General features: G+C 30.1%; 2 protein-coding genes across 2 annotated transcripts in view; both read left to right on the forward strand.

Moving 5' to 3' along the window:
- The window catches only part of LOC143240730 (proton channel OtopLc-like), a 48,904-nt gene that overhangs the window by 671 nt on the left and 20,508 nt on the right, over window positions 1-27,725 (forward strand). The window lies entirely within an intron of this gene.
- On the forward strand, window positions 536-27,299 carry LOC143240729 (uncharacterized). Its single transcript, XM_076483658.1, has 2 exons — window positions 536-774; window positions 15,060-27,299. Exon 2 carries the CDS (start codon window positions 15,137-15,139, stop codon window positions 18,164-18,166), a length of 3,030 nt encoding a protein of 1,009 aa, XP_076339773.1. The 5' UTR covers window positions 536-774; window positions 15,060-15,136; the 3' UTR covers window positions 18,167-27,299.

Below are 27,725 nucleotides of genomic sequence, written 5' to 3' on the forward strand. Positions count from 1 at the left end.
GAAAATATAATTTTCAGGATTAGCCAGAGATGCTAGCTTACCGAAGTGATAGAATAAATTAATACCTTTTTTTAAATGCCTGATCTACCAGTACTTGATACAATTGTATCATGTAATAGTAATGTCTTAAAAATGGCCAGTGACCTCAAAAACTAAAAAGATTTATGAAACTGCATCTTGCAAGAAAATCCCTTAGACTAATGTTTAAATTTTACTGAATGAAAAATACTGTTTCCTTTCTTTCTACACAAAACAAAATCTCAGAATAAAATTTTAACATTGTTATTTTGGTTATATTTGGTTTAATTATTTAAACAACTTTTTAACTTAGAACATTTTTTCAAACCTATTACAATCTTAAATTTACTGTGTAAATTGGCCAGTTAATTTTAATAATCTTTCATGCCACTTTTGTACTTGTGTAGAATGCTCAGTGATTAAGTTTGAAGTAATGTTTCTTCGGCTGTAATACACTTGAAGTTAGAACTGAGATTTTGTAAATTTGTAGTTCTTTCAATAACTGATAGAGACTGGAGTTTAAGAGGAGGAATTGATGATTTCTTGAAAAATAAAAGGTGGATTGGATTTTACTTTCCATTTGCTTGAGTTTGGGGTCTAGGAACATAATTGAAAGACCAGATGACCCCCTTTGTTAATGTGACCAGACTTCCCATTTTCAAGCTGGCTGCTCCCCAGAATCTTTATGGGATATGAAAATGTTCTGCTTTGGGAGATAATGAACTTAAATATCCCACATTATCAAAGTTAATACTGGTAAGCAATACCGTAGTATGACTACACATAATATTTATGCTGTCCTCATATAATATCCTTCATTATTGTTATTATTATACTAACATTCAAATACATAGATATTTGCATATTTGTTGATGATGTAATAATATGAAATTAACTTGTTTTGTCTCATTAAAACACATTTAACATTTTATACCATGAAGTCATTGAAATATACATCAACAATCAGTACACAACTGATCAAACAATATGAAATTAGTTATGGGATATGCACTAAATGTTTAAAACATCTTTGACAATTTGTTTGCAGCTTATACTGGAGCTATATATAGGTTTTACTAAAACATTTCACTTAGGACATACTATTATTTAATCAATATTTAAACAAAATTTTGTAATTTTTTCACACAATTTTTTTGAATAATTCTCATCTCTATGTTAATTATAACTGTGAAAAATGATTAGACTGTATGTATTTACCATGCCATTCTCTTCCATTGCTTGTTTCCAAAACACACATGATTTCTTAAAATAATATCTAATAAAGTATAAATGTGTTTTTTTATGCAACCAATTTTTTATTCATCAGTTAGGTCTCCTTCTTTAGACGTGTTTACTTTGGTTAAATCTGGTCACTTTACCTTTAGTGGCATTTTTAGGTTAAACCATCTTAATGTATAGGCACAAGATAAGTTACCAAAATAACAAGAGATTTAACAAGCTGTTTATTATGAACTAATTCTGAGTTTTATTACACTGAGTTTGAGATAGAAAAGGACTGGAAACAGTGCATAGTACCCAGTGAAAACAAATCTGTATTTAACTTTAAAACATTTTAAAGTTAAATAAGTGCATAGACAAAGGACAATGTCTTTACTTGATGGTTATTTCTGTAAGTTATTAGGAACTTAATAAGAGGTTTATTAAATAATTTTCAATATTGCAGCAGTGGCATAGTTAATGTAGTTATGATTAGGGCAATGCACCAACATGTCCCTTCTATTGTGGGCCTCTAAAGTAATGCTGAAAAAACTTCTATACATATAATTGATCAGTAGTGATGGGCCCTCTGAGAAAACTGAATCAAGTAGTTAGTGTTTAAAATGCCTCTGTGTTGCAAGTTAAACTTTAGGAAAGTATGTTACTATTTAATTTAAAGAAATAAATTTAAATTGAAGGCATGAGAGAGAGAGAGAGCTAAATTATCATATTATTGTTTACCAAAACCAAAGATGGGTAGTTTAATAGAATATCTATGAGCAGTGATTACATTGATAGTGTCTTGTACATTAATCAAAATTATGACTAATCTATCAATTTCATGAAAACTATCAACTAATCAAAATAGGTTTCTGATTATTACAGCTATTCAAGTAATCAAAGTAATGTTATGTTTTCAGTGAATTCAAGGTTGTTCAACTTTATTGAACTCAATTGAATACAACTCAGTATCCTGACCCCCAAAATATAATCAAATCAGAATTAATGTTTCCATATATTACTATTTTTAATTATTCAAAATGTTGTGTGGAAAAATTACTAATGAGTCCAATGATTAATCTTTTAGCAAGCTTTGCCTGTTTTCTTAGGTTGGAAAAACTCCATTTGTGTTTGTTTAGTCAACACTAGAAATTAGCCACATTTTCATCTTCATTTTTAAATCCAATAGATTTGAAAATTTGTTAAAGGTTTTTAGTCTTGAGCATATTTATTTTCCATGGGGGTAGTAAAAACTAATTTCTCTTTATTGTGGAGTAGTAAATTTTGCTGTAAGATTCCATATAAAAATCACAAAAAATACTTCATTGCAGTGTGACACAGGACTACATTTTAAATCAATCATGGCAATCAACGAACTTGTAGATTCTCATTTAGTCACTCTTACCACTGATATGCATCTCCAGTATGTCATTCCTAAGAAATAAGCATGTGCAGATGACATATTTGTGTATGTCTTGTTTACCTGTTGCTAAGACAATATTTACTGATTTATTATAATGTACATATTTTTGTAATTTGAGATTTCAAGAACTATTGGACAACTCTTGACTATTCTGTCTATGAACCTCTTTCAGCTGTGTGCCAATTACAACATGACTGTTCACAAGAAACTACTGTATGATTCTTTGATAAAGTGTTATTATTGAACTCTAATTAGTGTAATTGATTTACTTTTGAACAAAACCTTGTATTTACTTATATGTCCTGTATCAAAATTTCCAGTGCTATTTGAAAGTAACTGAAATATTTGTTTAAATAAATAGAGACTTATTGGTGACTGAATATGTATATATTCAGTAGAAGGTCTTTGCTGATTATTCAGTATTTAACCAAAACACTTTTCTTTAGAGCCCTAGTTTAGATGTGATAAACTTGTTTGGTTCTCACAGGAGTAGCCTTACTTAAAAACAAGTCACGTATATTTGTATGTTATATTACTTGGCACACACCTATACAATATACAAAAAATATCCCCTCCAAGCAGGTAAGTATAAAAATTGGAACTAAAGCTAGCTGAATTGTGATTTAATTGTACAGTTATGTAGTATGAGGTAACATATAATGGTTTTATGCTCTTGGTAAGTTATGAACTCAAATGTTATAGGTATGGATGTATTTCATGTAGTCTGGAAAGCTCAGATGTCACAATTTATAAGAATACTAATTTGGTAAAAGTTTTGAAGTATTGTTTGTAATATGAAATTAATATTGGTAGATTGAAATCAAAATAAATATAATATTTAAAGTGAAGAATATATAAGCAGTTGATGATTTGATGTGCTTGTAAATTCTGCATAATCAAACCATATGACTGTAACATATCACTTCCTCAAAGATAAAATTCAGTAAAGAAAATGTGTTACTGGGTATTAAGATTTTGATAATAGTTTTTAAAGTGATACTTTCTGAAACTCTCAGGTTATAACAGTCATGAGGATGATGTTGAATTTTTGGTCATCCAAAAATGCAGTGATTTCTTTCTATAATATATACAGGTTGTTCGGAAAGTCACTGTGCAGTTTTTGTCTGTTAATAAATATATAAGTGCACAGTGACTTTCCGAACACCCTGTATTATACATTTTTTTTTGCTATGGATGACCTTTATTCCATTATTTTACTTTTGAAATGTTCAGATTGTAGTGATTGATATGCAAACTGAAATTAGCTTTTAGACAAAATGTATCTAGAAGAAGCAAAAGTATGTTTATAATACAGTAAAACCTAAGGCAGAATCACACTGGACTGAGTAAAATTTCTAGCTCAAACAGGTTCTCTGGCTCAGACATAGTGAACATGCATTTCCTTAATTATATATAATTTTTAAGTGGAATGATATACTTGCTTGACTCAAGAGAAGTAAGACATTTGGGAATAAAGTTATACTGTTTATGCTATATTTATTAGAATAAGAACAAAAATAGAAATACAAAATATACCTAAGTACACAAAATCTTAATCAAGTTTATTTGAAGAAAGTGTCCAGTTTCAACTGTTTCATTTTTTTAATGGACTTTCTTATGTGGTGAGAAGAGAACACCAATTCTATGGCCTTTTCATGAAGTTCACTTTTACCCCTTCATTTTTGCATACAATTTGATAGAGTTAATATAACTTAACACTTGAAATGAAGTAGGAATTTCTATTTCCTCACTATCTTTTCCATTTTGTTCATCTTCTGAATCTCTCACACTGTTATCATGTTGCAATTCTATTATAGATTTTAAATCAATTTCATCAGTTTCTGTTAAAACATTCTTGTCAACGTTCACAAAACTTTCTGTGCTTACAGAATCATCTGCATCAATCTTCTCCAACTTTAGATTTCACTAGAATCATCTTAACAAACAACTGCTTTACAATCTCTGTCATTATCAAGAATAAATCCACAGTTTTGAAAGCTCTTTATTATGCATTTGATTGAATGACTTAAAAATGCAATTGCATCTAACATGTCAATTTTCATGGTCATTTCAGATGCTCTCTTGTAGTCATCCATATTGCAATAATATGCTGAAACATCAGTTTACTGTATTTCAATTTTATACATTGTATAATTTCATTCTCTAGTGGCTGTAGAACTGATGTAGTACATGGAGGTAGAAAGACTAAATGAACATTTGAAAGTTGAACTTATGGGTGCCAAGTTGTGTTAACTAGGAAAAGTAGAATATTTCAATTTTCTTGTTCCATTCTTAATTTATGCAAAAATTCCTTGAATATAGCACTTGCCATCCATGCTTTATTATTTGCTTTCCATCCTACAGGAAGTTGATTCTTTCTTAAATTTTTGAAACAGCACAGATTTTTACTTTTAACTATTACACACTGTAAATTATCCCTACATTTTAAAATTATGGAAGATAGGAATTTATTTTTTGTGAGAATTATTTAAAGAGTAGAATTTTGCACTTAAGACATATTTTTACAAATCATGAATGTAATTTAACTGCAAAAATAATGATGGCAGAAAAAAAGAATATATTTAATCTATACTTACTGTGACAAAATGTTTGAGAATTTATTATTATTTAAAGAAATTATTAATTGAATAAGAAATTAATATTTAATCAAAAACACTTTTTCTGCTTTACTCAGGTTTGAATCCTACTTGTTGATAGATAAGGTAGGTGAAAGATAGTTTTCTGTCCACGTTACACAGGTTCTGCCATATAGAGAGCCTTTTATAAGAGCAATCTTAAGATAATGCTGCAAAATTTTTATATTTCTGGCTTGCACAGGTTTTGCCCTATGCAGTTTCCAGCTTAGACAGGTTTTATTGTATTTTATTTAAAACTTCTTGAATTGCTTTTGCCATAGATATAAGTTATAATTTTGATATTTTAGGAGAATGAATGTTTTGACATTAAATAGTTTGGTTTATGGATCATATTGCTTCTCAATAACCAAATTTCTGTTTTGCGATTGAAATAGTATCGGGGTTTTACATTAGAAAGAATAAAAAAGTGTATACTTTAATGTTTTCCTTTCAACCTGTTTTGTATGAACTGTATAATTTTATATCCCACTAAGTTATCGTAGATGTACACTTACCAGCATTATTATAAACCTGAATAGTTTGGTTCTGTTACATTTTGAAATGTACTTAGAAATATATACTCATGGTGATATTTTTGTTTTTTTCTATGCTTAATGTCTGCAGATGTTATCAAACTAAAATAAGATTGGTAATAACAAAGAACATTAGTAGGCCTGTACCAAGATTATTCTTCCCTAGAACCTGAAATGCACGTACACAATTCTTCTAACATTTTAGATGTCCAAAAGAATATACATGTGTGTGCATGTGTGTATATAGACACACACAACACAGTTATCCATATCTGACTAAAGAAACAAACATTATGCATTGTGACAGATAATTAGTCTTTGCTCTTTCTCTGGGTTGCTAAAACTTGCAAGCAGTTCTTATTCTCCTCTTCTTTTTTTTTTTTATGGTATTTTGTAATCTTGTTTGTTTTTGTGTGTGTGTATTATGTAATTATTTTTCTGTGAGAATTATTACATAACCTAATATGCAGTATGCCTTCATTATATTTATTTTCAGCTGTGTTTACATCAATTTTCTTTCTAGCATTGGATCTAACCAAATCAAAACTGCTCGATTCCCAATATTTCAAAAGAAAAATGCAAAAATATTACTATTTCATAATTACTATGTTTTTAGTCAGCTGAGTTTGATCATTAATTCTTCACTTTTTTATAATTAATAATTTCTAAGTAGTCTATTATATGGTTGCTAATTTGCTGTCAGCTATAGAAAGTCCTAAGGAGGATTATTTTTATGGTGGTAGTGACTGGGATCCTGGTTCCTTTTCCCTTCAACTGAGGTTTTATTAGAAATTTAATCAAATATTGAATATTTTCAAAAGAGATATCCATGTTTTGTTGACTTCTTTGCTAGGTCAGCTTATTGTATTATTAGACATATGTATATATTTCTTTTCATATCCTGTTATTGTAGTATTTTAACTATTGTAGGTGGATTGGTATTGTCACATCAGGTATATCCATTGAATTCTGTCTATTGATTTTGTTTCTCCAATGTACTGAAATCTTCATTCACAAGAGATGCACAAAGTTTTTTCCATTATGCCTTTAGGTGGTTTATTGTGTACTAATTGTAATCATATTGTAAGTTGGCTTCTGAATACTGTTTTAATTCTATGCTATTTAGGTAACTTCTGTTTGTTTTGAGAGGCATCTGGTATAGAATAATGTGGCTGTGTTTTCATAATGTTATTTCCTTTATCAAGTGTTCTGAGTGTCCATTGTTAAGGAGGATTTTAATTTTTTTCTTTGTTTTGTTTAGTTTTTTCAGTGTTACAGATCTTGACATTCTTGAAACTAGGAAATCTATGATGGCTGTTATTTTTACATTAGAGAGATGATTTTATTTGCAGTTGAGATTCTTTAACTCTATCTGTGGATTTCCTATAAATTTAAATAGTACATTAGTTATATATCTTGGTAATCACAACAGCGAGTAATATTTGCACTAGCATTTTTAATTCATGCAATCCAAAATTTGCATGTCAAAATATTCCTGGTTTGTCTTTCTGGAGCTGCATTCAGATACTTAACTATCAATTCCCAATTCTGTACACAAAGTTAAGAGAATCTTGTTCTTATGTAAAGATGGTTATATGTAATTCCATGACCTTTTGGCATGAATCTGATAGCTATCAAAATGTGATCAAACTGAACATGTATCAGTCAAGATTTATGCTTCATCATGATGTGCCCTACAATAAACTATTGTAACTTGCAAAAATGTTCTTTCCATAAAAAAAATATTAATGGTGTTTTAGTGAATTTAGAAAAACCAAGTCTAATTCATACAAGTTCTACAACTGGTTTTTATTGAAGCATTTTTCATTTCCTGATACTTTAAGCTAGATTTCTTTTTTATTTGGATTCAGACTTGAATAAAAAGTAAATACTGAATTATAAAGTTTCAGTTGTATGAGTTATAGAACTTTAGTGGCTTAAGTAAAACAAAAATATTGTAACTAAACTACAAAATTAATGACATTATGATTTTATTCTCTTGATAAATATTTTCATTCCTTTTTAATAATAAATTTATTTTGAAAGAGTGTAAAATATAATTACACAGTTTAACACTATTACAGTGGAAAATGTCTTAATCTTTAAGGACAACAAGGAACCTGTTGGGCCATTTAGGCTGTTCCAACCTGTAAACTAGATTGAGACTATAAAATAATAAAAGAAAAACCTCAAAGACAGACCATATCATTCATGTAGTTATCAAGCTTTTTCTTTAACTCATTTAAATTTACTGTCTCCATAATATCTGAAGGTAACTTTTTTCAAAGGCCAATCATCCTGTTAGAAAAATAAAATTATCTTGGTCCAAAATTGTCTCCTCACATCCTACCATACTCACCATTAAGTATCAAAAAAGATGATGTATCAACACTACCAATTCCTTAAAAATATTAAACACTTCTGTTCTGTCAGATCTTTAACACTTTTTTTTTTTTCAAGAGAAAACAGTTCGGGAGATCTCACTCTCTCCTCATATGACAACCCCTCCATCACAGACATCATTTTATTAACCCTTTGTCCTCTGCTGGTACAGCAGTTACAATGCTGTACCAATTAGAGTTGGTACAATTGTAACAATTAGAGTTAACAATGCTAATATCAGGGGTTTGATTCCTCTTGGTGAACTCAGCAGATAGCCTGATGTGGCTTTACTATAAGAGAGTACATACATACTATTAACCCTTCTGTGAACCATTTTTAACTATTCAGTGTTTTTTCTAAGGAAAGGAGCCTAAGACTGAACACAATACTTGAATGGCTTAAGATTTTTATCAACCATTATTCCAAGATCCCTTTCTTTCATAATACTATCGAAGTTATTCCCATCCAAATTATACTTATAATTCAAATTATGATAATGCACATGCATTACCTTGTATTTATTATAATTAAGACTCATTCATCATATATTTTCCCAAATCACAAAGTTATCTAAATTTTTTTTTAAAGCAGCAGCATTATCTTCACAATCAGAACACCCAAGTCTGTAATATCATCAACAAAGTTAAATAATTTATTCACCATTCCTTCATTTGTGTTCTTGATGTAAATCAAATATAGAAAAGCCCTAAGACTGAGGTTTGAGGTATCTCCATCGTGACATTAATCTACAGTATCTGAACTCCATTCATAACAACCCTCTGCTTGCTTCCATCCAGCCATTCTTCTGTCTAATTAGCCAACCTATCCCCCACAAGCTTTTTATGTGGCACTTTGTGGAATGCATTTTGAAAATCCAAATACATCTAAACTTTTACCTTCATCTACATAAGCAGTACCTTTTTGAAGAATGTCAGAAGACTTCTAAGGCATGATTTTCCCTTAGTGAAACCTTGTTGACTGTGCAGTAAAACTTTATAGACCTTTTTAAATGACTTGTAAAGCATCTTTTATCAAACTTTACAAAACTTTCCCACAACTGATGTAAGACTAATAAGCTTATAATTACTAAAATAGATTTTATCACCTCACTTTTAAAAGGAGAAACATTTGCCAACTTCTAGTTCTCTAACACTTTTTCCCTCCATTTCAAGAACTTACGAAAAGTAGTAGAAAGTGGCTTTTCTATTCAATCCTTAAACTCCTTCAAAACCCTTAGGGAAATATTATCTGGTTTAAGAGTCTTATCATTGAACATCCCAGTGTTTTCTTAAGCTCAAAATTTATGTGGTCATCTTATACAGTCTTATTCCCATCTGTCAATTCAAGATGAAAAATATAGCATAAATATTCAGTAGTAAAGCTGAAGAAAAAACTGAATTTATTTACCAAACCATTTCATAATCATCAGATACGAGTCTTTCTTTATCATCTCTCAAAGATTCTACCCCTAATATTTTGTTACTCGTAATTCTGACCTCAACAAATCCTTGGTACCATGTTATCATTGCAACTTAAAATTTCTTTGTGGTACATGGTATTTTCTTCCATTTTTATTAATGCAAAGGGTTTTGTGAAATAAAACTCAAATCTAGAACATGTCTAGATTCTTGGAAGTCCTTTTGTATTCTTTGAGTCCTAAACCAAACTTTGTTTTTAGGATTCCAATAGTAGACTCAGCACTATGTGTTTTTTTTCAAGAATAAAACTGGTTGTGGAACATATTACTAATTTTGCACCATTTTGTTTTTCTTCTTTCTCTCAGTTAAACCAATCAATGCACATGTTTAGACTTGGATTGTACCAAAGGCACGTAGTTCAGGCAACACTATCAAGTGGTTATTGATATCAGGATTGTCAACATGCACTTGTTCCAGTGAAAATAAATATACACAGGTGGCTTAATTGTTTGTGCTGGTCCAAGGAAGCTACCAGCATATAGTAGAAATAATTAATTGAGGCACTGAAGTATCTTATTGGTTAGCGTACTGTTTAATCAAAATCAGTTTTCCATGTATTTAAGGCCCTTATTTTAAATTATAATCTTTTTACCATTATTTAATCACATTATCACAAAAATATATAAAAGTCGTCAGACTCATAAAAGCCAAATGTAGATCATGCTTGACTTTTCCAAACTTAATGAGTGACATAAATCCAATTGCATTTCTCCTATAATACTTACTCTTCTAACCACCTGTTTCTGTTTTAGTTGAACTTAATTGTTAAAATAGGCATAAATAGCTCCTAAATTTAATCACTTTTTCTGTGGAACTTGTGATAAATGAGTACAAATCTGTTGGTTTAAAAGCCTTTGCTAAAACAGACTAAAGATAATTATCTGTAGGTAAGTGGACAATGTGTAATTGGGCAGTACAACCTGAATATGCATGTATGGTTCAAGGATGCTTGCCATGTAGCATACAATAGTGGGCTTAAGTTGAGTGAAATCTTAATATGTATCTTTATGTTTTTGCATACTGCATTTTTAATCACTGATCAGATAAAATTAACTAAGTTACAAATATTTTGTATTACTGTCTTAACATCTAAAAACAAAAGCGACAGACTTATGATTTGAATGCATGCCAGATACTGCACACACAACCCCTGAATATCATGCAATGTCTAAACTTTTACAACCAAAATTAATTTCTGAGCAATAATTTCTCCAAGACGTGTAAAAGTTTAACTAGAATTGTAATAGCACAATTACTTTGTGCAAATATGAGGAAAAGAAAAAAATTGCTGATAATTGAGGATTACAGATAATGGAGGCACTAGTTTGTAGCCCTCATTTCCAGATGCAAACCATAGTGAAGTTACTCACAACTGGCTTCTAGGTATGAAAGTATTTTTTCTAGGCCTGACTTAATGTTTTTAAAGAAATCTTTATTAATTTTTACTCTTTTAGTATTTTTTTATGTCTCAATTTCTTGGTCTTCTGTAATCTTCTGAATTTTCCATTATACCATTCAGTTTAAATTACTTGAATTTGTGATGTTTTTTTTTTAATTTTGTCCATTATACTTTATGTGAGCCAAACAGGTTTTTTTCTTGCAGCCACCCTTTTTCTCTCTAAAAATGTTTATCTTGAATATTAAACTTTTACTTTAAAAAGTTTTCCATTTTTGATAAGTGTCTTCACATAACTCAGCTGTCTAATTTCCAACAGGTAATTCTTGTATCCTTTCAGAGATTGCTTTTTTGACATTTGTCACCAAAATACCATTATTTCCATATGCAGCAAAATGTCAAACCCAATTATAACTTGTACACATATTTCCTCAGTTTCCATGCCTTCACTCATTTCTGTATCATAGTTTAACAATAAATCTAAAATGGCATTGTTTTTAACAAGTTCCTTGACCAGTTGGTAAATAAAATAGTTATGAATAGTTTCCAAAACCTTTCTCCTTTGTGAATTGTCTCTTAAATTTCCCAGGTTAGAATTACCCATAATTATCATCTCATTAAGAGCTAAAATCTTAATCTCACTGTAAATTTTTTCTCAATTTCATCAGTATTTTCTGGTGGTGTGTAACAAACTTTTTTTTCCTTTTATATTTACAAATAGAAACCCAAATGGATTCAAATTTCTTGCTATTATCTTTTATATTCTCAACTTCAGTAGGATGTAATTCACAATTTACATATAAAGCTACTTCTCCCCTTTCTTTAGTGCTCTATTCCTGTTAAATAGCCTATAAACCCTTATTTCAAAGACATTTCTGTCATTAGAATAATTGACATTTAACCATATTTTAGTTATTTCCATTTATATCAAAATTCTCCATTCCTACCAGCACTCTGAGATCAAAGTAGATCAGTGGTTCCCAACCAGGGATGCGAGATAGTGTTCCAGGGGGTGTGGGATAACGTTTTGGCCACCTTCATCTTTATTCTTAAATAAATAATTACTGTGAGGGGTGAGAGAACATATTAAAATTATTTAGGAGTGCAGGGCATAAAAAAGGTTGGGAACCACTAAAGTAGATAATACTTATGTATTTAGTAATATGATTCTGTTTCATGTAGCTTGGTTATTTACAATATTATGACAAAATTAGGTGATATAAATAGCATATTCCTGATCTGAAAGTAGTTAAAATGTATGTTACTATTAAATTATTTTCTCTTTTTTATGTTTCTTGTGAATAAACTTTTTTTCTGTCCAGTTGATTTATTTTGTGTCAGTGATGCAGATTTTTAGGTTAACATGACCTCTGGTCAAGAAATATGTTGTTGATTTTCTATTTTCATTGTGAATTGTATCCTGGGATGGTGTGTTTGGTTCATTAATTATTTAATCTGGTCTACAGTGTTTGGCTATGTTACAAATGTACCACCAATGCATATGAGCTAGATCTTATTTAGAGTGGCTGTTTTGAGGGCATTAACTTTGGAATATTACATATAGAAATAACTTGGTGCTAATGATTGGCTTTCTTCACATTTGTAGTATTTATGGCTGAAGTAGGTTGCATTGGTTAAGAAAGGCTGCACCTTCTGTTATCAATGAGATTTTCAGTTAAATAAGCTTTTTAAGAGTACTGTGATTTCTAAGCTATTTATAGAATGTTAGGGGTTGAAACACAGATATTGTCTTCAGTTATTGACTTGAATGAACAATTGATACAGAAGTGTTAATAATGAATAATGAAAAAGCCAGTATTTTCAATAGCAACAGTGAATTATTTTCCTGTCATGTACAAAACAATGTTGAAATGACAAACATGAATAATATGTGAGAGTTTCAATACAAAAGATAATCTGATTTAATAATGCAGCATAGTATTAGTATTTATTTTTTTAATATTTAATGTATTTTCATTGTCTAAAGTCAGTTTTACTGACCTGTTATTTTTTAACCTAATCTTTGGAATATTTATCATGTAATTTTCATTTGCATTAATAAATAAAACTGGCTTTTATAGTGTTGATTGTTTACCACAAAATGTACAAATATTGCATCTTTAGAAAGTGGTGTATCATCTCTCACTTGATTTCTCTGCTAGTAAATAGTAGTAGTATTAGCTAGTAGATAATGCTGCCTTACTGTAATGGTATTATTTGTTTTACACCTTTTATTTTACTGTTGTGTATCCTTCATGTACATTAGAAGTTAACTATGCATCATCAAGTTTAATGATACTTCATTTTTGAAGACAGAATCACAAGATGTTATCTTTAACATACGTGGTGCATAAATCTGAGAATACTGGTGTATGTGGCTTTGATGTATTATCCTATGAATTTTTCTAAGTTATAGATAAATATAATCATGCTTTCTTTTAAAAAGTTGGTAAAGATAAGAAGTGTAAATTATTTACTGTTATTTTATATTTTAAAATTTATTTGAACATTCTAGTTGGTTTATCAACCCTGGAAGTGTGCATGTTCTCTTTTAGTTGTCCACAGTTTCTTATTTTTTGTGACTGTATGCAAAATTAACTGAAGAAATCTTAAGTACATTTTTAAAAGTTATTAATCTCTATGCTTCTGGCTAATACCTTTTGTGATGCAGTTATATTAAAATTTATTGCAAGAGTCTAGTTGGTTTATCAAACTGTCTCAGCAGTTGAGGTTTACTCTTGTGAAAGGCAAATATGATGCTAAAAACAAAAATGTATTTCCAACTTTAACTGCATTCTTCATATGTTACCAAGGTTTCAGTTTTGCACTCAGCTGTATTTATATTTAAGATTGAAGGTGAAAACATTGACTTCAATGCATTCTCATCCTCGATGCACAAGTACCCTATGGTGTTTTTCCCACTTTCGTTTAGAGCTACATCAAGGGATAATGCAGATGGTACAAACTAGAAGTTTTTATCCCATGTAAATGTTATTTTGCAGTAATCGGTGAAGCATGCAATATTGAATTATAGTACACTGCATTTTAATGTTTTGTCTGAATTTGAGCAGTAAATCAATATTTTCATTGCCTTTGTCCTATATGGATATTAGTAGGAAAGCTGTTTACTCTAGCAGCCAGTGAGAGACTGCAAAAAATTGTAAGCTGACCACCAGTTAAAATATATAGCATGTTATTGTGAATATATGTTATTCATTTATTCATGTTTCTTTCCTTTATCACCTGAACTTAAAATTATTTTCTGCAGTATACTTCTTGTATGTACATTTTGCAGGTACTTCTAAACTTTTGAATATCAGTTTACATCTGTGCTACAGAATATTTGGAATAATAGTTAGAATTTGTTTGGAAATTTGTTCTTCAAAACACCATTGTTAGTAAGAATAATAACAAAAAGAAAATCAGAAGAACAGTTTTTGTTCAGACATTTGGATGCAAACTTGGTAACTAGAAACAGTTTTTGCTTGTATGAGTTTAGGTATATATATGAAAGTTTTGGCATTTGTGTATCCCTTTAACCCAAAACTACAGTTTTCAGTTTCACATGATATAATTTTGTTATTTAATATGAATATCAAATATATGCATGTTTCATATTACAGTGCATATATTACAACACCAATTATCGGTAATTTTTGCAAGCATGTAAAGATATAGATAATTTCTTTAAAATATTTCTTTCATTTTTTATTGTGAAAAATTTTCATTCAGAATCAGATCTTAAGAAATGTGTGCAATGAACAATGAAATATTCAAATATATGTTTAATAAAAACTTTATGAAAAAAATGTTACATATTGTCAAACCATTGTGTAAAATTTGCATAGTGCATGTATTATAAAAACTGAAATGTCTACATTATGGTAGTGCTACTTATTACAATAATCATTATTCTGTTTGTATATTTGGCTTTAGTTTCAGTTAAATGTTTGTATTTTTATTGAAATTTTCTAGGAAGGAAATGGACTTCTAGAACATAGTACACCTTTTTCAACACTTGGGTTGATAATAATAAATGAAATGTAAATGCAATGATGATGGATGATGCCCATTCTCCTGTGGTGACCACCAATTCTGGCAAAAGTGTTTTCATTGTGAATGATGGAACCTTGGCAACATCAGCTCCATTATTTACCCCCCAGAGTTCATGTGATGATGTATCTGATGCTAACCAGGATTTGTCACAGAGCACTTCAAGTGAACAAGGTGATATGATTTTAGACTCTCATCGTGAAACTAGTTCTGAAACTAGTTTTATAGCAGATAAACCTAGGCCAAAAATATCGGTGGAAAGAAGAACTGTATTATCTTCCTATAGATGTAGCTCCTCTACAGTAGAACCCCAAGATAGTGACATCAGTGGGTATGGCATAGAAAAGCCCTGTAACTCACCAAATTCTGCTTTTTTTCTACAGAAGGATGTAGAGCCAAGTGACTTATCGCATGTTTCTCATAGTTCTCCAGCAAAGGAGAGGTTGTTAAATCACACTGATGTTGAGAGAAAAAACCCTTTGTCACTTACAGTATCTTCTGACAATACTGGATCACAAAGTAAACATGAAAAAGATCTAAGTAATACTGCTTCTTTGCAGCTTTCTGATTCACATATTATTCTTTCATCCAACAGAGTAATAAGTAGACATAATCAGCTTCTTACACAAGATACTTCAAACCTCAGCAGCTTTCAGTCTCATGGCTCACAGGAAGCACCTGAAGTTATTGATGAATCATCATCAACATATTCTGGTAGTTCTAAATTGCAGAGATTGCCCCCTGTCTCAACAATTATACAACCACGATTTGCGTCCTTAGTAAAAAAAGGTTACAAGCCACCTTCTCTTGAATCTTCCAGTATTGACCTGTCACACACCCATGATCCTCATCATGCAGAAGCACTGTGTCTTTCAACTGTTAGTAGATCTGAAGCAGATGTCATTATGAACCCTATTTCACTGGTGGCTAACAAGAATGATACTGCAGGGCACTATTTTGGTGATTCAGTTGATTCACTTCAAACTTTGTCCACTTCATTTTCTGAAGCAGATGTTGTAGAATCAGCAGCTACATCTCGAGTTCCTTCACATTCAGCACCAGTTATCATGTCACTACCTGATTTTTCTAAAATACATAGTGGAAATATTTTAATAGCAAGTACTAAAGATCATGGTCTGCATATACCATCTTCTGTCAATAGGTTTCCACGAATGGATCATCGAGGGCCTTTGCTGTTTGATGATGATGGTCATCCCATTGTACTTCCCTCAACTAATCCTTTATTAACACCATTAGATTTGGGGACCACCACTTTGAGTATGGTTAGTTCTCGCATATCATCACAGACTGCTGGAAGAGAAGTTGGCCAAATGAATGTGTCATCTTCATCAACCAGATTAGCATTCTGTAAGCCAATATTAGGTGTTCCTACTGGTGTTATCACTGCAGTTGGACCAAGTCATTCCACCCCTATTTCAGCATCTGATGAAGCTGCTGAAATTCAAGAACATCGCCCTCCATCATTACTTTCACAAGAGGAAAATGTTAATATGTCTGATGCTTCTCCAAAATATGGGTCTGTGATTGAAGGGCGAGATTTTTCAGGAGTTCTTGGTAAAAGTGAGTCTGAAGATGATGAAACTGATGATATATCTGATGCTCCCAGTATAACACTAGCCTCCCCAATGCATGGGATATCCACATCTGCTTTGCCATCCATACTCTCTAGTCTAGCTTCACAGTCTTCTTACCTCTTGTCTAGCCTGGTTTCTTCTACTGCTTCTACATGCCCTTTGACGCTGACTAAAACATCTTCATTAAGTTCCACAACCACTACAAGTGTTCCACTGATTCATGGGATACAGCCTGGTCTATCAAGTTCACATTTATCATATGTATCACCATTTTTGTTGCCTGGGATTCTTCCTACCTCACTTTCTGGAACTTCTGTGAAACAGGAACCTCAAGAAGCAACTTCTCCAACAGTTACTTCAGCTAGCAGTCCACATTACTCAAGCTTTCCAACATTACCAAGTTTAATTTCTATTCTCAAACAGGAAGCTCCTACTGGAAGTACTGCTGGTTCTGGACCTTTACCACCATTTACTGTTGTTTCAGGATTGTCCTCTGTATCAAAACGAGCACTTTCTGGATTTGATTCAGAACAAGTTAACTTCCACCTTGGAGAGGTTTCTGTAAAGGAAGAACCATCTGGTAATACTGAAACTTCTCCTTCTGAAAGCCTTTCAACACCTGAGTCTCCAGTTTTACAAAATACCTCTAAACTTCAGGAACTCTCTGGTTTGCCAACAATACCACTTGCAGTGATTAGCACCAGTGCCCGAATAGAACATTCCTCTCCTTCTATAACACAAGCCACCACTGTGCCTTCTAACCAGATTACAGCATGCTATAGTCGCACTGCCACTGCAACTTCAAAAACCAATTCAACAAGTGCTATTGGGATGGCATCTACTTCCTTGGTTGGAGCCATATCAGGAAGGAAAGTAGAAATTGTAGACAAAAAGTGCTGTCAACTTTGCAAAGCTGGTAAACCTTGTAGCTTACATTCTGCCCAGTCTCACAATGTAACAAGTCAGTTAGTATCAGGACCACTTCTTTCTGGTGATCCAGCAAAACCCTTCCAGTGTAACTTGTGTGGAAAAAAACTAGCATCAAAAAATGTTTATCAGTTACATATGCGTTCACATTCTGGAGAAAAACCTTTCACTTGCAATCTTTGTGGTCATCATTTCTCTCAAAAAACCTCACTTACAAGGCATATGCGTTCTCACACTGGTGAACGCCCTTTTCCTTGTGAGGTGTGCGGAAAACGCTTTGCTGATAAGGAACGTACAAAAATACACATGCGTACCCACACAGGGGAAAAGCCATTTGCTTGTGAGATATGTGGTAAGTGCTTCTCACAGAAATCTACAGTGAAAAGACACATGAGTGTTCATACCGGTGAAAAACCCTTTACTTGTGAGACGTGTGGAAAAGGTTTTGCTAATAGGGGTAACTTAAATGCTCATAGCAAAACACATGTTAATAGTTTGAATACATAATTATCACATTTTGGTAGTGTACTAATGCATGAAATGTGGATGGGTTATTTCCATTTAGAGGTTTCCTCAGTGAAATTTTACTGAGTAAAGCATACTGAATGTCATTAAATTTTGTTCTTAAGCACCTTTGAGGTTACATCCCATTTCATGATCAAAAACAATTAATGATTTTTAGACTTTGAAAATCATCTTGACTAGAAACTATATTTGGAACACTAATCAATGTTGAGTTTTGCACATACAGTGGAACTGTAAGATCATTTTTTAGAGAATGGTTAAGTACAAACCTAATGGTTAATTACAAGAGGTGATGGTTGAAAATGAAAATAAATCTGGACAAGGTTTTAAGAGATTTTTTAACAGTTTGATATTTGTTTGAGAATTTTTTTAATAAGAATATTGTTATCAAATGATAAACTAGTATGCAAAAGAAAAGTATTTCATGTAAGATGTTATGAAGTTTGTTTTTGGATGGATGAAATTCTCAAAAACCTGTGAATCTTAAAATGCTTTTTAAGAGAGGTAATATCCATTTGTTCTGAATTGAAAATCAGGATGGCTTGTTTTGAGAAACGGCTGCATGTTGCAAGGATTATTTAGTATGTAGTAATACATATACGTGAACTTTGTTATATATCATGCAGATTCTATATATTTTATTCATTGGAGACTAAAGTCTTGCTTTATATTATAGACCATTTAAAGTTTATGTGAAAGTTATTACAGTGTTTATTTCCTTACAGACTGTACTTCTTTTGTTGATTTTTTTTATCTTTCTCATCTGCCATTCCATGCATGTTAAATATTTAACCATTAAACCTGTTTATTTACATGTAATATAAGATGATGCATTGTAGTGTGCATTGGTAATGTGACGAAAAATCACCAGGCTAGTTTCAAGTATGTAATACCTTAATTTCAATGGCATGTTAAGAATCGTGGAGTCTCAACTGTTTAAAAGGAGCATTGTCAGAACTTATCAAAAAGCTGTTGTTTTTGTAAATTATATTATTACTGTTCTTTACAGTTACTACCTTTTATTCTTTTGTAATTAGTTTGTGAAAAACAATATTTCAAGAATTCTAATATTTTGCAATACAAATTGGTAGATTGTTAGACATGGCTGTGCTAATACAATTAATGTTCTTACAGTGCCTCATGTTTTGCAATGTAGAAAATCACAAATTCTAAAAGATATAAGCACTAGATATTTCTTGCATTTATTATGATGGTACCAAAACACAGTAAGTTAGCAAAAATTCAATGATGCACTTCAGTGGGAAGTATAAGATAATGTTTTTTTAAAATTGTTTTCAGTGTTTGAAAATTAATTTTTTTGTCAAATTATTTCATGCTTTTATTTCTTACATTCTAGACAAGTATGATTGTTCTTTACAGATTTCCCAGGGTGCATTTTAAGAAATATTTATTTTATGGTTAAAGTCATCTGAAATTCTCACCCCCGAAAGCTGAAACTTGATTTAAAAATACAGGGAAAATTACTTAGCTCTTTGCTGGTTGGAAAGTATTTTTGTGTTTTTTTATATTGCATTCAGGTATTTTAGTGTATTGAGCATAGCATTAAGAGAAGTAGATTTTCTTACAAATATGCTTAAAGGTGTTACTCAAACATTCAGTTTTGTTTATAATTTCAGGTAATGATTGAACAGAGACATATCCTGAATGTAGGTAGTTTTGCTATAAATTTGCAAAGTATCTTTCATACTCATTGCAACACTTAGGTAATAAATTGAATAATAACATTTACGATTCTTGAATAGAGATACATTGCAAGAAAATCACAAAAGACAACTTAAGTATACACAACATTAAAATTAATACTGTGGGATATCATTATTAAACATTCTTCCTTGCTTATTTTGATGTCAAATCTTAAGCATAATCAGCAAGTAACAACTTTTAAGGTGTCAAATAAGCATGAGAATTATCAACAACTTACAACCTGCTTACCAACAAATTTTTACTTTGATATTTAAGAATTTTAAATTGAGCTAATACAATGTATATTGGTGTTTTCCAAATGTTTTTCAGTGATAACTCTGTAACCCATTTATTTATTTTTTGTGCAACTTTCTTGCTGAAACATGCAATATTTGTTTGCTTTCTGAGTTTTTTACTCTTCTTTATTATTATTTCTTTGAAACTCTCAAACCACCCATAGTAACTTGCCACAACACAATATGGAAACCACTGGTTTGTGCATACATATTACTATTATTCAAGTAGTTGATGATGTTCAAAGTTGTTAGTGGTGGTTTATTTTGTTATTTTCCCATCAATTACAGAAATGCCAAGTTTATCTTTTTCTGTGCATATATAAATTTTTAGTAAAAAATCCTTGTAAGTATGGACACAGTTAAACTTGCATGTTAAGACTTAAGAATTTTCTTTTTCTGACTTGTTTATTAACAACAAAAGCAGTGTCAATATTTTATTAGCTGTCATGCATTATACATTTAGTATTACATAGTATTTTGTATTTTCTTAATGTCAAAGGTTGATGTGGAAGAAATCCTCTGTTTAATCCACTTAATTAAGTGTATCACCCAGATCATGAGTCCACATCACTGTCTTTAGCAGACATAATTAAACTTTTTCTTTATTAAATAATATTTATGCTTTATGCCACAAAATTTTACTAAGCCCTGAAGTTCTTTCCTAATCAGTTTGTTAACAAAATGAGCAGTATCAGTCATTGTCGGTCATATAATGCATATAATTTTGTGGAGGTTTCCAGGTCATTATAGCTCTACTTTTCATCAGGTTTTTCAATTTTCACATACTTATGGGTATATATGTGAACTAATTCACATACAATATATTAGCCAAGGTTAGGATAATCATCAACACTGAATGAATTTTTCCAGAATTTTTAAGTCAAAAGAAAAAAATGGCAATCTTTTCACTCTTGGGCTTGTCCAATTTGTGTATGTCGTGCAAAAAGCTGTGATTAATTAAGCCTAACATACATTAATCAAGTAATTTTGCTTTAGTGTATTAATTTGGTTGTATGTCATAATGGTCATGAGATTCAGTTTATAAATCAAAGTAGTAAATATGAGTTCAGTGATACCTTTTCTGTCATTTTGAATGTTGCTCATTTTTATGACACATTGATTATAGGTTTTAACAATCAAATATTTAAACATTAGATAATCCATTGTAAGGCTATTGTGTAAAACTAGGCTCATGCCAGTCAGTGATAAAACTTGAGGTGTTTGTAAATTATGATTATAAAAATCTTAAGTTTTCTACTTTTTTTTTCATTCTACAAACTTGAATATGTTTTAAATTAGACTGAAAGTGTATTAAATATACCTACCGTGTTGTAGCTGTGATCAATGCATTTATATGGTTCAGGTAAGGTCACTAAAACCATCCTGTAAATAGAAGAGCTTTAAAAGTGTGCACTTACTCTCTTAATCTCATCAATGGGAACTGTAGAGCTCATTAAAAAGCTGTTTATGATATTTTGCATTACGTCAATTGTCAGGATGAATTTGTAATTTGAACGCCTTTTTTTCTTACACTACCAATTGTAATTTATCAGAACTGAAAAGTTAATTGTCAGCAGCTTTTCGTTTTTTAAATATAAGAAACTTCATGCACCTTGCATTAACTACTGCTTCTGATTGAAGGTTAGTTTTAACTCTCATAAGGAAGTACGTTTGATTGGATTTTTGATACATACATCTGTACTGATAATTTGGCATAACTATAAGTGGTAATAATTATAGTATGTTGTACCATAAATATAAAACATGAATAATTGAGTTTCATTAATTTGATAATATATGTATATATCATACTGATAGAACATAGCCAGTCTATATGTACATGCAGCAGTTATTAGCTTCAAGGCATAGTTTCAGTATCATTTCACACACAACTATATTTTCATTTTATACATCAAGATGCATAAAGCTAACACAACTTAGTGTTTAGTAGGTTTTTAAAGTAGTGTAAACTTTGTTACAAAAACCCGAGTTTATTACTGTATAGAAAAGTAAGTTTTGAAATTAAACATTTAACTAAGAGTATTCCTAAAATTAAAAAAACAGAAAAATGCTACAGAACTAAGATTTCCTTGATTGCAAAACAAAAAAAAACAAACTAGTGTGGTAGAAAATCTCAGTGTAATTTTATTGTGACAAAGCTATCAAACAGGGTAATTAACATTTACACTGTGATCTGTTTAGTGAATTGAATTATTTTAATGTACACTACTAAAATTTAGTTATTAAAAATATATGAAATGATGTTGAATGAAAATGACTGTAGTTTTACATTCATAAGGTACAGGGATGAGTGAGTAGCGAGACTTGCTGTAATTGGTGGTCAAAACTAAAACATTAATAGTTATTCTTTGATTTAACGTATTCTATGTATAGTATAGCATAGTTTCTTAACATTGTTATATTGTTTAGTGTAAAGTAAATGTATTAATTTGCTCTTTACTTTCATAATAGCGAATGTAACATTCGTTACAACTTGAAGTTACAAAACCTGCTGTTCTGTATATTGTATAAGCATTGTTGTGCATAGATTTCATAAAATGAATAAGAATTTCAATATTTAAAAGTGCACACTAATTTGTTGTATAAAATTAAAAGTGAAGTATATGATCAGAACGCTACATGATTCAGTGGAAAAATTTCACCATTTTGAAAAGACCAAACGAAAAGTGCAAGAAATTTCATTTTTGTACAAGTGTGTGTGTTTATAATTTGTAATTGTACAATGTTTCATATAGGATAAATTTCCAAAAAAATTCATTTCTGTGGCATCAGGCCTAAATCTCTATTCAAAATAATTTTGTGTTTAACAATTTCTGGAGATTCTTTTATGTTTAATTAATTTTTTAGCTTAACTTTGAGTATTTGAATCTTATCCCATTCAATGTTATGCAAAAGGTTTGCCACAAGTTCTGCCAAGGCCAAAACACCAGTTTTAATTTTTTGATGGAGGTTTTATGTTAATAAATGTGAAACTTCAAATTTTTACTTGTCTGTCCAATATAATTCAAGCCACAACTACAAAAAATTTGATATACTCAACATTTATCCTTTAATTCAATTTTGTCTTTAATACTATCAGTGATATTCATCAGTTTTAATTGAAGAATAAAGGCATTTTTAAATGTTGAAGTTCTTATTTAATTTATGAAATTTATTGTTCATTTATCCATTTTGACTTTTTTGGCAATACATAATCTCATTATTTTGGTTTATTCACAAGTTAATCAAGCTGCTTGTCATCCTAACAATATGCATCTTTTAAAATGAGTTTTAACTTCAAAGTAATTTTTCTATGATCATGAGTTTTTATTTATATAAATACAGGATTGAGTTGGAAATAATGTAATATTATGTTTAGATTAAAAACTATATGCAAATCAGTAATGCCACTATGTAGTTAATAGACACAAGTTGTCCAGTTCTATCTTCAATTGAGATGTGTTTAATGAAGTAGTGATGATTGATGCATACGATGGTAGATGAAGTAACGTTTGGACCATCTTATGATGCTGTACAAGTTGGATAAGTCTTATTTTCTCCAAAATAAATTAATTCACATAATTTGATATTTGTACCAGTTTGGACATAGGCTTTCATGTGTATAGATTCTGGAAATTGCTGGGTAATTAAATTTTCTGTCGTATATTTTTTGTCTTCTGAAAAGTCAGAACTTTTTTGTCTGCTTAAAATTAATAAATTTGCAGGGTATGTAGTAATACATATTTTGTAATTACAGTTTATCAGTTAATTACATATTTTAAAAATGTGTATTTAGTTCTTTTTGTATGTTTATTTAACAGCAAGATTTATATATTGGTATTTGGGTAGTTTTTATATTGAAACTTTCAACTTTTTAAATAGAGCTTTTGCTAATTACATTTAAGAATGTTACTTACACTGCTGGAAATGACTGTGGTATGGCAATGAAGAAGTTGACTACTTTGAAATTAAAATAATTAAAAATGGTTAGTATGAAATCATTGAAATTCATTATAACAATAAAATGGCAAGGTAATTGTAACTTAAAGTATCTTTATGGATGGTTAAGTTTTTTTTTTTAATTCATATTTTTGCAGTACAGAAAGTGTAAATATTTTATTTTCACAAAAAGAAATGGGCTTTGTTTGTTGAAGATTTTAGATATTTTTTAGAGCAATACATTGCTTTATGAAACCACTGGTAATTACTAACATATTTCAAACCAAGAAGAACATGTAACACATAAAGTTGGAAAACCATCAAAAATGAAAATTCCTGACTTATTCAACTTTGACTCTTTCTTCTATATTGAGATTCACATTGGTTTTGAATAGTGTATTAAGCACTTGATGCTAATGGCCTTTCCAATTATTTTTGTTCCTGCTATTACAGTACTGTAGTAGACTCCATGTAGTGCAGCTCATCTCAGTTAAGTGCCTTATGTTACCTAGTATGCACTTCATTACAGTAAAGAGGAAAACTTTTTAAGAGTTCAAGAACTGAATGAGGTTGTGTTATAATAAAGAATAATTACTTTCATGAATAGAAAATATTTGTTTGCTTTACCTCATTCACTACAAAGTTTGTTTTTTTAATGATATATGAAATATGTATGTATATATAATCTTGTATTCTTGTGACTAAATATGCTTTTCACGTGCAAGGTTACAATGTTTAAATATTATTATTGGTTATATGTAGTCTTGCAAAAATTTTAATTGGGCATAGCGTATTTTAAGTGGTTGGTCATTTTGTGTTGCAGGTAACAGATATTTGAAGATTATAAACGATAGGCTGAATTATTTTACTGTAGATTCTTTAGGTCACCACTGTGTTACATTAGTGTAATGTATTTATTTGCTTACATACCCGGTGCTAAGTTATTTTTTGCTTTGTACATTAGTTTTATCCCTTTCAAAAACCATGAAGTAAAGTATATCAGCATTTAATATATATTATTAAAAAAATTTATATCTTATTCGCTGGGTTTTGGGTAATCACGTTTTCAATGGTCTTTCTATTTGGCTTAACTGAATTGAACTCTAGGAAGCTGAAATGTTGTAGTTTATGAAATGTTTTATTATATTTATCTACCAATTTTTTAATACAATAACATCTAAAATTTTGTTAAGATACTAAACAAAAACATTTACCAATAAAAAAAGTTTCAAAATTTAACATTAGTTTTTACATTTTATGGTTAATAAATGTATTATGTTAAATTGTTGCTAGTTGTTTTCATGTTACTCTATTAGCAAATTTTGATATGCAATTATTAAAATACTGTCTGAAGTAGTGCTTGCACCCATTGCTTTACACTGATGCTGTTTGCAAAAAGCAAAACACAACTGGAACATATCTGAATTCTAGGTTTTGTGGTTAATATTTAGTTTTCTGTAACTTATCTGGTATGTATAATTACCCATATTTTGGTTTTTGTCTTCTTTATGATTAATAAAACTATAAAAATATTTACATAATAAAATGTGAATGTTGGCAAAATGTGTAACCACTTTTTTTTTTGGGGGGAAATGTCAAAGCACTGGAACACAAATTGTTTGCTTCATTTTTCAAGTATTTGTATTTGTGTATTATTCAGAGTAAATATTGTAGGGCTTTATTGTTCTATGGTAGAATATGTTTAATAGAGAGACCATTGTAATATGTATTATAAGCACATTGTATAGTTGATATGAAATTAGCCAATTGAATTAGGCAAATGATAATTACTTTTCCTGGTGTTTAAATTTATAGGAAAGTTTGTTATACAAAAAAAGTATATAACAGAAGAAGTTATGATAGTTAAATAGGCAGAGTGAATCCTTGAACTAGTAGCTCAATTTTAAAGATTAAAGAGCACATTTCTACCACCATATCTTATTGTATGTTCTAATTAATTAATATTCATGGCCTATGCAGAATATTCTGTGCAGATATTTGAAAATTTGTAACCACCAACAATTAGGTTGATAATTGCATTACATTATCCATGGTTCGTTATTTTGACCCTTTGTACAACCTTTCAGAAAGATTGTAATAATTGTGTTTTATGGTTGTATTTTTAAACATAAACATTTTTATAAACTATATTAGATATATTAAATTCTTGTAGAACTCGTGTTTTTATGGAAAAATACCTTTCAATTTTTTTACTGCCTGCCTTATCAGTTATGTACAGTGTTGTATTATACATAAATGTTTCCTTTTACAAAATCACAATTTACTTAACATTGTTTTCAAGGTTGCTGCCTTATGTGTTTGTATTTTTATTCACCAGATATTGATAAGCCCTATTGTTTTTCTAAATAGTGTGAAACAAAGACTGAATACAGAATATGCTGATACAAAAGACTTGTATGCAGATAGTTAAGATAAACTGAAAACACTACCATTTTTTTTTCTTTTTAATAAAAACGAATTATTGTTTAGGATTGTTTCCCAGAAATATGTAACTGCAATACTTTTTATCTCGAAAGTAGCATTGAGAAAGTTGTATAAAAATTCATTTTTATGTAATTGTTTAAAAAAAATATAAATCCTATATGGAGAAACATTTCTGCTTAAACATTACCCTCTAGGCAAGTTTAAAATCTTAAAAAAAAATTATATAAAGTATGATTGGGATAGTATAAATGTTGAATTACTTTGCTAGTCTAATCATGATGCATTATAAAACACACAAAATTGGAGAAATAAAATGGTTTAATGCAAAAATGTTTTTGTTAAAAGGGTTTCAGAAAGGCAGAAATTTTGAATTACCAATAGCTTTTCCATTAACTAGGGATTATTCTAATATATATTATACAACTATACAGGTTTAGTCTATAAATAAATGCATAAACCAGTTTTTATTTATAGCTGTAGGAAGTGCAGATTAAATGCAAAAAAGATTGTAATTAGATTTCTCTGAATTAAAAGATTTTTAATATATAAAATAGCACCAACAGAATTGTTATTGTAAAAAAAATGTCATCATGAAATATAGTTTAAAATATTTCATCTCTTGTAATAATTCATTGTTAAAAGTGTTGACCCAAGTTTTACTTGATTAACAGTAATCATGATTTATATTACATTTGCTATCCCAATAAAAAAAAGCAAAACATTTTATTCAATAATTATTTGTTTGGCTGTTTTTTACGGGAGGAATTTGATAAATTTACAACTGAACAAGAAATCCATGTGTATATTTACTGAAACAACATTAAAAAGTTAAGTTACATACATCTTGCCATAGGCCCTAAAAGTATGGTAAAAGCCTGATTATAAAAATAAATAAAAAGATACAGACTTAAAATATTAAAGATATTGTGAAAAAGTATCTCGTATTTGAAGTAAAGCTAGCAAATATACTCGTTTGGACAGGACAGTTTAATTTTATGAAAAAAACACGAAAATATTGATTGTCTCGGTTTCAAATTTTTATACTACGCCAATGCAGTATTTCTAGCGGATAAATATTGTCTTTTACTGCTTTCGTCTGCCTTGTTTGTCGATCCTACCTCTGTCAACGTAAGTAGTTTATCGTGATTAAACACCAG

Source organism: Tachypleus tridentatus, chromosome 13, assembly GCF_004210375.1.
Source record: "Tachypleus tridentatus isolate NWPU-2018 chromosome 13, ASM421037v1, whole genome shotgun sequence".
In the NCBI taxonomy this organism is placed as follows: Eukaryota; Metazoa; Arthropoda; class Merostomata; order Xiphosura; family Limulidae; genus Tachypleus; species Tachypleus tridentatus.

What these genes read in the sequence shown, in the direction of transcription:
- LOC143240729 (XM_076483658.1), top strand. Translation starts at nt 15,137, where the DNA reads ATGATGATGGATGATGCCCATTCTCCTGTGGTGACCACCAATTCTGGC.